The sequence below is a fragment of the Vigna unguiculata genome, chromosome 6, assembly GCF_004118075.2.
Source record: "Vigna unguiculata cultivar IT97K-499-35 chromosome 6, ASM411807v1, whole genome shotgun sequence".
Classification (NCBI taxonomy): domain Eukaryota; kingdom Viridiplantae; phylum Streptophyta; class Magnoliopsida; order Fabales; family Fabaceae; genus Vigna; species Vigna unguiculata.
The window spans coordinates 30,314,601-30,330,224 of record NC_040284.1 but is presented as its reverse complement, the minus strand read 5'-3'; the positions used below and the strand labels follow the sequence as shown (position 1 = coordinate 30,330,224).

The 15,624-nt window shown below is 31.4% G+C and overlaps 3 protein-coding genes and 1 long non-coding RNA gene across 4 annotated transcripts; 2 read left to right on the top strand and 2 right to left on the bottom strand.

The window, feature by feature from the left end:
- Positions 1-4,470: 4,470 nt before the first annotated feature.
- Positions 4,471-6,581, top strand: LOC114187714 (GDSL esterase/lipase At5g45670-like). Its single transcript, XM_028076037.1, has 5 exons — positions 4,471-4,770; positions 4,852-4,973; positions 5,086-5,331; positions 5,655-5,913; positions 6,000-6,581. Exons 1-5 carry the CDS (start codon positions 4,545-4,547, stop codon positions 6,182-6,184), a joined length of 1,038 nt encoding a protein of 345 aa, XP_027931838.1. The 5' UTR covers positions 4,471-4,544; the 3' UTR covers positions 6,185-6,581.
- A 143-nt stretch (positions 6,582-6,724) lies between these two features.
- Positions 6,725-8,686, top strand: LOC114187715. Its single transcript, XR_003605334.1, has 3 exons — positions 6,725-7,004; positions 7,121-7,191; positions 8,462-8,686. It is a non-coding gene; the product is annotated as an uncharacterized LOC114187715 (long non-coding RNA).
- A 912-nt stretch (positions 8,687-9,598) lies between these two features.
- Positions 9,599-10,910, bottom strand: LOC114188608 (GDSL esterase/lipase At5g45670-like). Its single transcript, XM_028077179.1, has 4 exons — positions 10,661-10,910; positions 10,436-10,560; positions 10,264-10,340; positions 9,599-9,854 (listed from the first exon to the last, which is right to left on the bottom strand). Exons 1-4 carry the CDS (start codon positions 10,908-10,910, stop codon positions 9,674-9,676), a joined length of 633 nt encoding a protein of 210 aa, XP_027932980.1. The 3' UTR covers positions 9,599-9,673.
- A 2,864-nt stretch (positions 10,911-13,774) lies between these two features.
- LOC114188607 (GDSL esterase/lipase At1g29670-like) lies at positions 13,775-15,342 on the bottom strand. Its single transcript, XM_028077178.1, has 5 exons — positions 15,078-15,342; positions 14,870-14,994; positions 14,658-14,770; positions 14,196-14,488; positions 13,775-14,115 (listed from the first exon to the last, which is right to left on the bottom strand). The coding sequence occupies exons 1-5, from the start codon at positions 15,319-15,321 to the stop codon at positions 13,901-13,903; spliced, it is 990 nt and encodes a 329-aa protein (XP_027932979.1). The 5' UTR covers positions 15,322-15,342; the 3' UTR covers positions 13,775-13,900.
- Positions 15,343-15,624: the final 282 nt, after the last annotated feature.

Sequence of the window (15,624 nt, the reverse complement as noted above, 5' to 3'; positions counted from 1 at the left end):
TATTACCAACAAATTTAAATTACTGATGAATTTTATTATTAAATGATATCAACAGATCCAATATCCATCAATAACAAAATATAATTTGCCGACAATTATTGCAATAGATTTTACCAATTTATTATTAATGGATATTTCATTAATAAATTAAAAATTAAAAATTGATCATTATAATTGGTAAAAAAATTAAAATTTTCAATGAATTTGTTTTTGTCAAAGTTCATCAATAATAGTTTTTTTTAGTATAGTCTTATAAAACACTTAAAACCTAACTTATTTGTTAAAGAAATTATCTAATGGAATTTTGGTCATGAATTTGTAGATTTCCGACTCATTTTCATCCTTGAATATAATGATAATCAACATATAATTATATTATAATTTAATTAGTAACCTTGAACTTAAGGCTGTGTTCGTACGGGGGAGTGAATATGGAGAAGAGTGGGAAGATGAGCTTGTGTAAATTTGAGTAGATGAATTTTTGTGTTTTTTTGAGTGGATTTAGAGAGTATAGTGAATAGATTTGGAGATAAGTTTTATGAAAATTAGTAAAAGATTTGATTGATGTGATAGATAAAATAAAAAATATAATAGATAAAACTTGATAATTACTAAAATACCCTTAATATAAAAATATATTAAATTTTTTTTAAATTAGTTAAAAATATTACATTTTAAAAACAATTATTTAAATAATTAATAAAAATTAATACAAAATAAATTATTATATTATTATAATTACTTTTAAATAATAATAATTATTTAAAATTAGTAGTTAATAACTATTATTATTATTATATATTATTTATTATATATATATATTTATTAATTTATTAGATATATTATTAATTATTATATATAAATTATTATTTATTATTACAAATATACATTATTAATTTTAATAATTATTATATATATATATAAATATATTATTTATTATTATTATTTTATTATATATAAATATATGTAATCGGTTACATAACATATATAATATATGTTATTATATATGTTAATGTAACCGGTTACATATATTTATATATAATAAATTAATAATAATAATTGTATATAATTATTAATAATATATATTTTAATTATAATTTAAGAATAATATAATTTGTAATTATTAATATTTGAAATATTATAAAAGAAAAAAATTATAAGAGTTGGTTAAATTGGTAAAATTAGTTATTATTTCTGCAAATCTTTGCATTTTAGCGTGGATGGAAATTTTATTCAATCTTTCAAATCTGTTGTCGTATATATTTCTAAATCAGTGCAATGAAACATGAAAAGTAACGAAAATTTATTTGCGCAAATCAGTGGATCAGTAAAATGAACACTGCCTAAAATTTTAGGTATTTAACTATAATAAATACATGTAAGATCATGAATAATGTTATACCTAACATAGAAGGATTATACATAGGCAAAATACACGTGCAAAACAAGTTTAAGAAAACTAAAATATCATTTTACAACGGGGACATCTAACCGTCAGATTAGAGTACACTCTCTCAGTTCATTACCAAATCCCCTCTGTTTCTGTTGTTTCTTTGCTGTTGATTTTGATAGGTCCTGCATTTTTGTTTAAAATGACTTCAAATAGATTGATTTACATAGTATTTATGATTTAATAAATTTAGTCTGTTCTACATATTTGTAGTAGTTATGATTAATTAAAAAAAAAAATAAAAGTTTTTTATAATTTATAATTCTAAATTTGAGTATCTTACACAAACAATGAATACAATAAATATAATAATTAAAATAAAGACTTTAATTAAGTATTTATTATAAGTAAATAATATAACATATTATGTAAAAAAATACATTAAAATAAAATAAAAAAATACATTTAAATAAGTTATAAAATAAAATATAGATTTATATTTATAAATATATGATACTAGTAAAATAATAAATAGAAATATTAAGTTATATATAATATACCAGCAATATTATACAATAATAAAATTTTTAAAATATAATACAAATTGTGAGGTGGAGTTGTAACTTTTGTTTTTCTTACAGATCTCCTTCGCTGTCCTTCAAAAGACCTTAGTTGCACACTTTTGAATTAATGCACATTTAAATAACCATTTGACTAATACAGTAACCACTAACACCCTACTTTCCAAAGTCAAGTTATTAAAAGTATTAAAAGTAATTAAATCTAAACTAGGCGTGGCAAAATTGGCCCGGTCCGCCTGTGACCCGTAAAAAACAGGCCGGGTCAGACTGACCCGCCATCAATAAACGAGTTGAAAACTGTAACTTGTCCCGTTTACGGACGGGTAGGTGAACTGGCCCACAGGCTAGTCCATCTCTTTTTTTTTCTTTAACTTTTTTTAATTTTTTTAACTTTTTATTAAAATTTTGTTTATAAATTTATTTATATAATATAAAAAAATATTATTTTTAATTTTAAACATAAAATAAAGGGCTGGCGGGCTGACCCGTTTTGGCCTGCTAAACTGGCAGATCAGGCGGACTGGGTTACAGCGGATTGACGGGTTGGAAATTCCAACCCTTAGGCCTAATCCATTTTGTCATCCCTAATCTAAACTCTTAAATGGTTAGGCATGTGTATTCTTCTCTCTCCTTATTGATTTTTTATTATAATATTTTAGTATGATATTTTCTTTTTCTTTTTTTATTGAATTTTCTATGGCAGGACAAATAACTCTTTCAACACTCTCGTGACATCTTTTCTAATAGAAAATTTTTAATAAATAAAACATCACATATTATAATATAGTAGAGCATACAGAAAAAAAGTATATGAGAATCAATTATTATAGTCATCTAAAATATACTAATATACTGAAATAGAAGTATTATAGGCGCAAAACAATGATATAAGTACGTCTTAAAACATAAAACAGATACCAAAAGATTTGCTCAACCGAGCAAAGGAAGATACTACAAATTTCTTCAAAAGATGTTTCGAAAAGAGAAAGATCTAAATAAAATCTAGATAGCAGCATCACTTCCATCCTTTTGATGATCATCATAAGTTTTCACAACTGTTCACACCAACATTGGTAATTATTGTGATAAGAAAAACACAACCAGGAACCAAACACAGAAGGGTAAGCTAGTAAAAATAATTTTAGCAGATAAATAAACATGTTATGAGCACAAACAAAATATGATAGCAAACGATAAAAGATCTTCTAACTCGATTAACCAGATACATGTAATAAAATTAGATTCATTAGAAACTTGCACTTGTAGTAGCATCTACTACTCTGCAGAGCGATTGTCAATGAGTTTCACCATACCACACACAAGGTTAGTCCATGATCATCTAAGGCCATTATCCTACCAGAGACTAAGACCTCCTACTACTCTCACCACACGAACCAATCTACTCTTTATGAGTTTGACTGATCCATTAGAGTGTCAGTATGTAATCTTACTTGAATCCATAAGTCATTACATACACTACTTTGTCACCCATAGAATTTCTCCATGAAATTCTCACATAATCCACATGATATCTCATATTAATTACCATCTCATGCTAAACACATCAATTATAGTTCAAAATACTTCATCATACATGGATCATCATACATGGATAATCACATACTTCATGCTTTTAAAAGGGATTTAGCCACCTACATATTCAACAAGAAAATTAAAACAAATATGTACCATTCTCACTTAGACTATAATATTTCGCTACAGGATCCTCTCCTCATTGCTTTTGGGTATATAGATTAGTATAAATTTTGTTTAATTTGTTAAGTAAACTTTCTACTCGTATAATCGATTGTATTATACCTTTTTAAAATTTTTAAAGTAATATAGACCATATAATAAAGAGATTTTACCGTATGTGCTCAAAGTAGATAAAGAATATTTCAAATTTTTATAATAATATACAACCTTCGAATAGCATAACTTGAAGAATTAAATGGTTTTTTAATATTTTTTTAATTCGACTAAAAAAAATTTATTGAATTCATCGGTTTGACATTCATGGCTACACATAGATGAAAAAATCATAGGTTAATTGAACAATGATAAGTTGATAACCAAATTTTGACAACTTTATCTTATAACTTGAGATATCATCTTCTAATTGGTTTAGAAATATAAAAAAATGAGGAAATGAAAAATGGAAGATCATTTAAAAGATGACACATCAAGTTATAAGAGAAAGTTGTCAATATTTAATTTTTAAAAAATTATTTTCCTAGGTTAATTATAGACAAGTAGAGTAATAAATCAATAAAGAAAAATTGAGAAAAGAAGCTAGAACTGCTCACAGAAAAATAAAGTACTTATAAAACTTAAATACTCATAACAAAACTTGCCAAACTCCACATGGCAGCAATAATGTCAATTACTTTTGTTTGGTAGAGAAAGGAAGTAAAAGTAGTGAAACTCGATATTGCTTCCTTGGGTTCTTTTAGAAAAAATCTTGATGCAACTTGGACACACACCCCATATATACTCCCACACATTTCTTTGATCATCATTAGCTTTTCTTTCCAATATCGATAGATGGAGATGATGGCAGCTAAGACAAAGTCATGGCTGGTTTTATCCATTTTTGTGTTGGCTGCAAACTGCATGCACCAGTGTGTCCATGGAAAACTTGCATGTTTATCTTTGGGGACGCTTTCTCTGAAAATGGAAATAACAATAATCGCAACACAACCGCAAAAGGCAATTACACTCCATATGGCATCGAATACAAACAAGGCAATAACCCAACAGGAAGATTTACCAATGACCGAACGGAAGCTGACTTTGTTGGTAACAAACATTCTCAATTCTTAATTCAACATTTTTTTCAACCACCAATCAGTAATATAAAACGTACGTGTCGAATTGCAGCTGAACGTCAAGGGTTACCGGACATCCCACCCTATGCGAACATCGGTGTCTCAGACATTCTCAAGGGTGTCAACTATGCATCTGCTGCAGCAGGGATTCGTCCTGAGACAGGCTCCCAAAGAGTATTGTTTTTACATAATTCATTCTTAATATATATGTCTAATAAGCTTTTTGGAGGATTTGTTTTTCAATGCCGAGGCAAGCCACTGAATTACTGTTACGTACGCAACGCAGGGTGACATTATCAGTTTGGAAAGGCAGATCCAAAATCACAGAAACATATATAACCGAGTTGTTAAGAAACTTGGAGGTTCAAATAAAGCTAAGAAGTACCTTAGCAAGTGCTTGTATTACATGAAAATAGGAACCAATGATTACTACGATAATTACTTCTTCCCCCAGGTTTCTTCAACAGTCCCCGACCTTACAACCGATCGATATGCTGCAGATCTTGTTAGACGCTACTCTTCATATATGAAGGTGTTATACAAATTTCTATATCTTTTTTTCTTTTTTCTCACAAATTCGCTTGGGGTAAATTTCACCCTACCATGCTTAAATATAAATCCAAATTAAAATTCTGAATCAAAGGCAAAGAGTTTAGTGTTCACTTAAAAAGTAATCTCATTTACTAAGAATTTATTTAAGTACCTATGCCTTAATTTTGAAGAATAAAATTATTAATATGAATATATGAATATTTATACTGGTAGCATGATGCCTTATACTAATAAGTAGTTTTATTGGTATAAAATTAGCATATAGTATTAGTTTAAGAAAAAAAACATGGTTTTGTGGGACAGAGACTACATGACGAGCACGGGGCAAAAAAATTCCTTGTCATTAATGTGGGTCGTATAGGATGCAGTCCATATTCGAGAGCTAGGTCTGCGACTGCGAGAGGTGGAGGTTGCGCTGAAGAGGTGAACGATGCTACGTTACTTTTCGACAGAGAGCTTAAATCTGAAATGGAGCGATTGAATAGAAACAAGTTATATGCTAAAGCCAACTTCATGTTCGTAAACACCACAACCAACATCGACACAGATCCCACTTCCCTTGGTACGAGTTCCCGTTTTCTCTCTCTCTCTCTCTCTCAATTTCACATTCTGGATTACAAGTTAAACCAAAAGGTCGATCTGTTTCAGGTTTCACTGTTGCCGATACTCCTTGCTGCCCAACGGTGCAAAATGCGACGTGTATTCCGAATGGAACACCCTGCAGCAATAGACATGAATACGCGTTTTACGATTCACTCAATCCAACATCATCTCTCAACAACATAACCGCAGCAATAGCAGATAATGCTATCATGATGGGCCTTTTTCCCTGAAGACTGCGGCACATATCCTTAAATAATTCACTAAGTCTTGCATCATTCTGTCTAATATGCTCTTTATTCTTGGGTAAAATTTGTTGAAAAAGTTACAAAAATGAGTCAGACACACGTCTTATTCATTCAATCCCACTCATAACCTTTTAATAAATTTTCTTTGGACAATTGAAACTTAGTTTGCACATAAGATGAAACTTAATTTACAGGACATCAATTGAAGAATCTTTTTCATCTCCTTTTAATCCTCCTAGTATATAGTAAACCAGTTCAGTGATGTAGACCACATGACTATTAGATGTAATTTTAATTGTATGGTGAATTCACAGCTTACATATTTATTCAGAACTATTTTTATTTTGCTTTTACGTTGGATATGTAATATATGCACTTTTAATTTTTTATACTACTCTTACTAAATTTATATATTAAAATCGATTGTTATTTAGAATAATTTAATTTATATATTGGAATAGATTGATATTTAGAATAATTAAATTTGTAGTATTTATGAGGAGATTAAAAAATTATTTACGAAAAGGTCAAAATAATATATATAAACATGTAAAATTATGTACAAAAAAGTAGGCACTGTAAGCCCTTTTTTTTCAGTTTTGTGCGTGTTGGGTCTGGCCTCTTCGTAGGCCCAAGACCAGCCCTTCCAGGGGATCCAACACCCTTGCTAGCCCCTAAACCTTTGTTGCATGTCTCATTTGCAGAAACCAGCCTTCTGTTTCTTATACGTTCTCCAGCTTGAGCTCCGTTAGGGCACACTGTTCTCTCCTAGTTCCAAGCTAACAAAAACATCTCGTACCTACTGGTAAGTCGAACTTTAGAGCTTTAGTCTATTTCTTCACCCCTTTTCACGTTCTGAGCATGTTGGTCAGTTAGGGTTCCATTTATTTACCCGTTTTGTCTTGGTTTGCACGATTTCAGCTCACTACTCGAGTTCCTGGAGCTGTGCTATCCCTTGGTTAGGGTCTTTTGCTTTCTGTACCCAAAACAAGGTAAGGGAAGCTAGTTTTTTTGCCGTGGTTTACCGTTTAAAAGGTTTTCTCCTGTTGTTTTTGTGTGGTTGAATACTTTTGGGATGATGAATGAGGTTTTTGGGATATGAGACTGTTTGGTTTGCTGTTAGGTATGTTCTGGTGTGCGTGTGCTTGCTGTCTGTGTGAAACAGTGGTGAGTGCTGTCAATCTCGCCTAAGCGAGCTTGTCTCGCCTAGGCGAGAGTGTCTGAGACTCGCCCAGGTTCTACTCGAGCAACTCGCCCAGGCGGAGGACCCTTGTCTTTGAGCGATGCGCTGTCTCGCTCAGGCGAGTGTGACTCGCCCAAGCGAGTTCTCGAAGAAGACCCTGGTGTACTCTGCTCGTGTCCTCGTCCAGGCGAAAGGTTTGATTTTTGGGCGAAGGGCGATCTCGCCCAGGCGAGATGCTCATAGGGTGCCACTGTTCCAGTCCTCGCCTAGGCGAGAAGGCCTAGCCTAAGCGAGTTAGTCGTTGTAGCTTAGGCAAGGGCTTCTAGCCCAGGCGAGAATAGTGCAGATTTATGTTTTTGGATCCTTATTTACCTTGGGTGTGACTATTTTATCTCAAATATGCAAAGTTATGGTGTGATTGCATGAGTTGTATAAATTGTATGCATTGAAATCTGTAGGTTAGCATGAGTAATGCATGAAATTATGTTTGGTTGGTTGAGAATGTGCATGAGAAATTAATGTTGAGATAACAAGTGGTGGTTATGAGATACGAGACATGAGATTGGTATGAAATAGGCATAATTCCATGAGTCTCGTGGAGAGACTTTATGGTGGCGTGTAGTGTGTATATTAAGATATGAATTCAAGTAAGGACTGCATCCCGAAACTCAAATGGGTCAGTGAGTCTCAGATAGAGCAAACTGACCTAAGTGGTGAGAGTGGCGGGAGGCCCTAGTCTATGACAGGATAATGGCCCTAGACGCTTAAAGGCTAACCTTGTGTGTGGTAGGGTGAAACCCATTGGCAATGGCTCTGCAGAGCAGTAGAGGCCACCACAAGTGCAAGCGTCCAATGAATCCAATCTTAGTATATGTATCCGGATAATTGAGTCATAGTGTCTTGTTTGTTTGCTATAACATGATGATCTATGCCTCCTGTGTTGCATGCTTGGGCTGTTTAAGTACTTGTTCTTTTATACCATGATGAGTTTTAAACTTCACTAGCTTACCCTTGTATTATTTTTATGTATGTTCTGTTATGTTTCCTCTCTTGCGGTGATCACCTTCTGGTGGGAGCAGATGGGAGAGGTGCTGGTGGTGGATCTGGGGAAAATAGCGGTGCGGCTTAGATTTCTTTGCTTGTCTTCACGGCGTTAGAAACAGTTTCTTGGCTTCATGGGGCCTTTTGTAATGGTTGTTTAGTGGCAACCCCTTTTGCTAAACTGTTAACCTCATCTTATGTTTTGTTATGGCATGGTGGCATGCCTAAGTTGTTTTTTTTTTCGGTACCCTCGTGGATGACTGTAATGGTTACTCTTCTCATATTCCATATTCATCATATTGCTTCTCACTATTATGATCATGTGATATTCCGTTTCTAGTTTATTCTATTTAAATGGGATGTTACAAACACCAAATACATTACTCGTTAATTTTTTTTGTCACTAGTTGAGCTATTGAAATATATTGGTTGTTAAATATTTCTACTCTTTGCTATAAATTTAGCCACCAAAAAGTATTTTTAATAAAATAAAAAAGCAACCTATTAAAGAAAAAAATAATGGTCTATATTATGACATCTATTGCTGAATTAGTCACTGGAATTTTTTAAAATTTAATAATTCTTTTCAAGTTAACAGCTGAATAAAAAATTCACCAAACCATTAAAAGGTGACCAATTCCAACGAATTAAGAATGAAATTTCGATAACTATTTAAAGGCCAATTTTCAATTTGATTGCTAATTGATTTGCGATTTGCGACTAAAGTTTTTGTTATTACATATTTTTGGTCGCTAAGGATTTGCAATCAATTTTATATCTTTTAGCTACCAAACACATAGTTTTATATTTTTAATAGATGTTTTACTAATATTAAAAGGTGAAGTCAATTAAAACGTATGTTATTGACATTAAGGAGAAAAAAATAAATACTTTTTAGATAAATTATGAAATTCTACTGCATTGGTTGTAAAAATCAATATATAAATTTAAAAAATTTATATCAATTAACAACTTGTATAAAAGTTTTATCCACATTATCAATTATTTTAAGAATTGATTTTATGATTTCTATCATGTCATAAAATACACTACACACTATTGATTCCGTATCACAACCATTTCACTGAGAATTAATATGTAAATTGCATCTACTTGTTAGGAAGAAGAGAAAAAAAAAAAACACTTTCATCTTATTTTCTATATTGGATCTCGGATAATAGACTTATTATATACAATGTATTTTTCTATTTTCGCGAACATATCTCATGTATTCAAGAAGGTGTCGTAGTTTAAATTGAGGAGTGAACAAGTCCCATGATGTCATTATATGATCTGTGTGCAGTGATTCTGTTGGCAGCTTCTGTGGGATGCAATCCATCCCAAAATACGTATTCACTTCTATTCTGACATGGTGTTCTATTAGCTAAACAAGGTGATGGGCAGCATGAAACATTCGCAACACAGGGAAACCTGAAACACAAATCAAATGAAATTGTAAGACAATCATTATTCGATATTGTTTTAGTACAATGATATTTTGACAACTTTTTCTAACAACATAATGTGTTATTTTCTAAGTGGTTTTGGAATATTGAGAATGAGAAAATGAAGAAATGGATAACCATTTAGAAAATGCTACATAAGATTGTAAAAAAAAGTTGTCAAAATTTAGTAGTCGATAGATTTTTTTTTGTTGTTTTAATCCAGAACGTGAAATGGAGTTTAAGAACATTGAAATGTGTACCTGGGAAAATGGATCTGTCGAAGCTAGGGACGAAGATGGATTTGGAATGGGTAGAGGAATGGTTGTTGAATTGGTCCAGTTGAGATTTAAGCTTGTGGTTGAAGATGGAGGCAGCATCACTCATCTCTTCAACACAAGATCCATTTCTCTGATGCATAGACATGGCATCTGGAGTGATTTCTCACCTGCTTTTCCAAATCGATATTGTCACCCTGCGCCAGCATTCAAATCAAAATTTCCAAAATTACATCAAGAAAAACCAATTAAATCGAAGGATAAATAAAGGAATATTTGAATTATTATGTACTCCAATCATGCCACTGTCGGGTCTTATCCCTGCTCCTCCTGATGCATAGTTCACACCCTTAAGAACGTCTGAGCTACTAGTGTCTGCATGGGGTGGGATGAGTTTCAGAAATCCCAGAAACTCGCCTGAAACAAATGGCTAAACGTTAATTAGGGTGCTAAACAAAATTAAAAATATTATATTTTAAAAAAAGGGTGAATCAAGCATAGAGAATGTGATACGTACTAATGAAGTCAACGGAGGTTCTTCCATTGGTAAATCTTCCTGTGGGGCCTTGTGGGAAATCGATGCCATATGGTCTGAAATTGGCTCTTCCTAATGTTGCACGGTTGTTGTTATTTCCACTGTCAGACAGAGAGTCCCCAAAGACGAAAAGGCAAGCCACAACTGGTTCTGCATGGGCACAATAATATTGCATGCAATTTGCAGCCATTAGAAGAGATAGAACTAACCAGGGCTTAGCCTTAGCTTCCATTGATCTCGTTGTAGCCAGTGCCAGATGAAAGATGCATGAGTATATTTATTGCAACTTTTTGCTTTCAATGAAGTCAGAAAGAACCAACTTGGAGGCCGAATAGTTTGACAAAGCTTTTATTTTTTATCAACGGAAAGTAATTATTAACATTATTGCTAAGATGACCAGTTTGGCAAGTTTTGTTGCTGGTTGAAACCGAAGGGCAACTAAGGGAAGAGATCTTTTTGTGGGTTATGAACATATGAACTTATTGTATATCTAAATCTTTCAGAATGTCTAATATTATCAAAAGTGGGTCTCTTTTGCCTTTTTTTTTTAATGAAAAATTATACTATAATTTTTAATTTTACACTCTCATCGTTTACTTTCTCATATAGCTTAATGTTAATTATTTATTATTTTAAACGAAAAGATAATAATAAAATGATAATCATAATATCATTGGCCTTTTGTAACGTCTACAATATTATTTCATCTCCAAAAACACTAAGGATGCATTGAAACTGCTCAAAAAGATGGGTTTCATGTATTGTTGTTGATGTTGATAGAAGATTTGTCCTTTCGACCGTCATCACCTTTAGCTTTTCGCCGCTCCTACTATCAATGATGGAACATTGTAATGTAATGACACAGGGGAGTTACGGCTCCCCCAAAAACTTTTAATTTTAATTTTTATATATGTTAAGTATATTTTTTAAAATTATATTTATATATTATTATTTTATTTGTATTAATTTAGTAAAAGTTTTATTGTATTATCTATTTTATTTATATATTAAAATTTATATGTATTTATTATTAAAAAATAAAATAAAAATTAATTTGATGGACATTGGTTAATAAAAGATAATAGGGTTCTGTCACTAGTTATAAGATTATTTTATCATAAATGATTAAAAAAGAATGAGAGTTAAAAAAAGGTAAAGAAATAAATTAGGAAACAAAAGATTTCAAAACACACATGCAGTTATTTAGTATCTTATGATTTATGATTATCCTATTACTATGTTTTTCTCAAATTAAACTTTTCCCAAATTAGTATGCCTAATTATGAAGGGATTCTTTTATAAAATTAGCATGAACCCTAATTATATTTTTCCCAAAATTAGTATAATCTAAATTATGAAATTTAGAAATTTTGTGTTTTTCATTATATATGGTAAAATTTATAAAATTTTATAGATATATCTTGGACTGCATTACGAATTCTTATACACATAATGAATTAGTTAAATAGCTTTGAATTGGTAGAATTTAGAATGTCCCTGTTATGTTAATTTAATGAATTAGAAATATTATAAATTAAAAAATAAATACGATCTAAAGAGAAAAAATGATTTTTTTATTTAATTAAAAAAATTTATATATAAAAAATCTAATTTTACATTCTTAAAGTTTGTGGTCAAGCTATTCCCTACTACTAATTATATTCCTTTGTAAATTTTATTTTGGTCTCTATATACAGGTATTCCTGTTTTAAGAATATCTTTAAAGTTACATAATTCATCACTAGATTCAGCAGTTTCATCTTCTCGATTGTTACATATTAATATTACACCCAAAGGTCCATCCTTTAAAAAATAAATAATGATTTATTTTCTTTTTTCTTGACGTTTTTTTTTCTATTGGGTTTTTTCTTAATTTGTTTTTAACAAAGCACACCCAAAATTAAGTTCATTGTTCAACATAATTTTATTTTTCATCATCATTTATCTTGATCTTTAAGATAAGAAGTGCATTTTCCATCGTTGAGACCTAACCTACCTTAATAAAAATAGGTTTAGATTCTATTTCTATATTCAAGTAAGTTCACTTATTATAAATGGTTTGATTCTAGTTGCTTTAAAATTAATGTCTTGTTTCTCAGAAGAAGATCGTATTTAATTTTCACATCTCACAAGTTTACTCGGTATAAAAGACGCGATTTGAGTCGTTATCAAATTGACATTCTTTTTTTTATAAAAAGACTTACCTTCGATTTCTTTTTTTTTCATATAAGTTCATGTATTATCAAATTAATGTCCTATCTCAAAAAACTTAGTATAATATTATAAGAGAGTATTATTTTAGTTGCTATTAAATGCACGTTCTACTATAATAATAAAAGAAAGGCACGTACTATATAATTACATATTTATGTGTAAGTAAATGTGAGGAAAAATACGCAGTTTTAAATAGGAATATTACTATTTTTATTTCTAAGAAGATCGTTGTCCAATAACAACCAAACAATAATTATTATGTACAAATTTGTATAATATACCAAAAATACTCATAATCATTTGACTCCAACAACACACCAAAAATATTGTCAACCATTTAGTTCCAAGTACACTCACAAAAAAGAATTTAACTACACTTTACACCATCTTACTACAAGTATAGAAAAATGTCAAATATTAATTCAAAATGTCTTTAACTTGGAACAAAAAAATATTACGAACTTAAAGTAGTTGATTATATAGTCATCCATATCTTATGAAACTTTTCAAAAAGTATTATTTTCACTTAACGAACCGTAAATAACCATGAAGTATTTTTAAAGAAAGGTAATTTTGATATGATTTTATGTATAAAGAGATGCGTTGGTTTCATGTTCGCATCACAATCATTGAACATAATTTGTGGAGATAGTCTTTAATGGGATGTTGTAGGTTTGTCATTATGATTTTTTTTATACTTTTTAATTAGTTTGTATTCGTTAAGATTGGTCCTTCAGATAAAAAAAAAATACAATTTTCAATTAAGCACATAAATAAATAGTGCTAAAAATAGATAAAATGGAAATTATATTCATATATATTTAATATTGATACAAGATAGAAAAAGACAAGAAAATAATAGAAATATAACAAAGTCCCATATCATGTATGGTTCTCCCATCATGAACTATTGAGTATAATTTATTAAACATTAGAAAAGTATAAAACAGTTGACTAAAAATAGATTAGTAAGATTTGTAAATGGATACGGGGTTTTGAAGTAAAGCATCAAGACTGAGCAAGGGTGGTGATATTGACTGGGTAAACGTAGTTTGGATTAGATCCATTATACATAAGGATTGCGAGGAATTTGTTGAAAGGTTCTGTGAAAGCGAATTTATCCCAAAACACATACTGATTTATATTCTGGCACGGTGTTTGATTAGGAACACACAGCACACCCGTCCCCGTTGGGCAGCAAGAAGCATTCGTAACAGTGAAACCTGAAACAGTACAAGGAGAGTTCATTCAGATTGTTTCAATATAAAGACGAAGCGTAGAGTTTAAGAAAATAGAAATGCACCACTAGCAACGACTCCAAGGTTTCTGGCTGTGTTGTTTACAAAGATGCATCTAGAACCATCAATGATTTTGTTGTTTAGTTGGTCCACTAGAGATCTAAGCTTGGCATTGTATATGGATGCTGCAGCATTCATCTCTTCAACACAAGATCCATTTGTCCTATTATTCATGGCTAAGGCATACGGAGTGCACCCAATACGACCCACCCCAACATTCACGAATTTTCTTGCCCAAGACGACGCAGTTCCTGTCCTCCAAAATCGTGTATATTTCATAATTGTTAAACTTGGATAACTAAGATAGAGGATAAATACATGAAATTGTAAGTACCTGAATGTAGCTAGAGTAACTGTTAATAAGAAGTTGTGCAAATTGTTCAGTGTTGAGGAAGTGGCTTACTGGGTAAAATTGGGGAAGGTAGTAATTATATATGTAATCATTGTTGCCTATATTCACGTAATACAAGCACTGTCTAAGGTGTTGTCGAGCTCTATCAACACCTCCAAGTCTGATAACAATTCTGCTAAATATGTTTCTGTGATTTGCGATCTGCCTCATGAAATTGATATTGACACCCTGCGTACGTAAAATAGTGGCATTAGCTTCCTTTGACTTATAATACAAACCCTCTAAAATTATAACACAAAAACCCTATTCATTTATGTATGTGTATACTAGATGTGAGCCGGTATCCATGAGAATCCCAGCTGATCCAGATGCATAGTCGACACCCTTGAGTATGTCTGAGCCACTCCTGTTTGCAAAGGGTGGGATCAATGTGTTTAATCTCGTAAATTCAGCTGCAATGGTCGAAGTTTAATCAGTGATTGTGAGGTAAAAAAAAGTATGGGAAAGCACAGAGCATGGATGTTATGTTACGTACCAATGAAATCAACTTGCGTTTTTCCATTGGTAAATCTACCAGTTGAGCCTCGGGGGAAGTTGATGCCATAGGGTCCATAATTGGATTTTGCCCTTGTTCGAAGGTTGTTGTTGTTTCCATGGTCAGATAGAGTGCCCCCAAACGCAAATAAACAAGGCACTTGCGCTTGTTGTCCATCCACACAATATTGCTGCAGCATATTTGCAGCCAATACAAGAACAGATAGAAGCACACATGACTTCATCTCCAAAACAAGTTGGCTTATTATGATCACAGAATGATAATTAAGGAGTGTCACAACCACACCCAGAAAGATGCAAGTGTATATATAGGGCAGGCTCACCAACTTTTGCCTCCAACTTCCAACGTTTTTTATTTATCATCGAGTGATTAAGGCAGGATTTGGCACGTGTGTATTTACCTTTTTTTCAACCCGATGCATTATTGTTAAGATGCCGTGTTTGGCAAGTATTTACCATTTGAATAATCATATCTATTTTCTATTTTAATATTTTTTAGTGGGAATTATACATTACTTAGATATAAA

Excerpts from the sequence above, each read along its gene's own strand:
- LOC114187714 (XM_028076037.1), top strand. The coding sequence starts at position 4,545 with ATGGCTGGTTTTATCCATTTTTGTGTTGGCTGCAAACTGCATGCACCA. Across the intron at positions 4,771-4,851 it reads AACGGAAGCTGACTTTGTTG|CTGAACGTCAAGGGTTACCG; the intron begins GTAACAAACATT and ends GTCGAATTGCAG. Across the intron at positions 5,914-5,999 it reads CACAGATCCCACTTCCCTTG|GTTTCACTGTTGCCGATACT; the intron begins GTACGAGTTCCC and ends GATCTGTTTCAG.
- LOC114188608 (XM_028077179.1), bottom strand. The coding sequence starts at position 10,910 with ATGGAAGCTAAGGCTAAGCCCTGGTTAGTTCTATCTCTTCTAATGGCT. Across the intron at positions 10,561-10,660 it reads AACCTCCGTTGACTTCATTA|GCGAGTTTCTGGGATTTCTG; the intron begins GTACGTATCACA and ends CATTTGTTTCAG. Across the intron at positions 10,341-10,435 it reads CCGACAGTGGCATGATTGGA|GGTGACAATATCGATTTGGA; the intron begins GTACATAATAAT and ends ATGCTGGCGCAG.
- LOC114188607 (XM_028077178.1), bottom strand. The coding sequence starts at position 15,321 with ATGAAGTCATGTGTGCTTCTATCTGTTCTTGTATTGGCTGCAAATATG. Across the intron at positions 14,489-14,657 it reads CAACACCTTAGACAGTGCTT|TTATCCAAGTTTAACAATTA; the intron begins GTATTACGTGAA and ends CCTCTATCTTAG. Across the intron at positions 14,116-14,195 it reads CCTTGGAGTCGTTGCTAGTG|GTTTCACTGTTACGAATGCT; the intron begins GTGCATTTCTAT and ends GTACTGTTTCAG.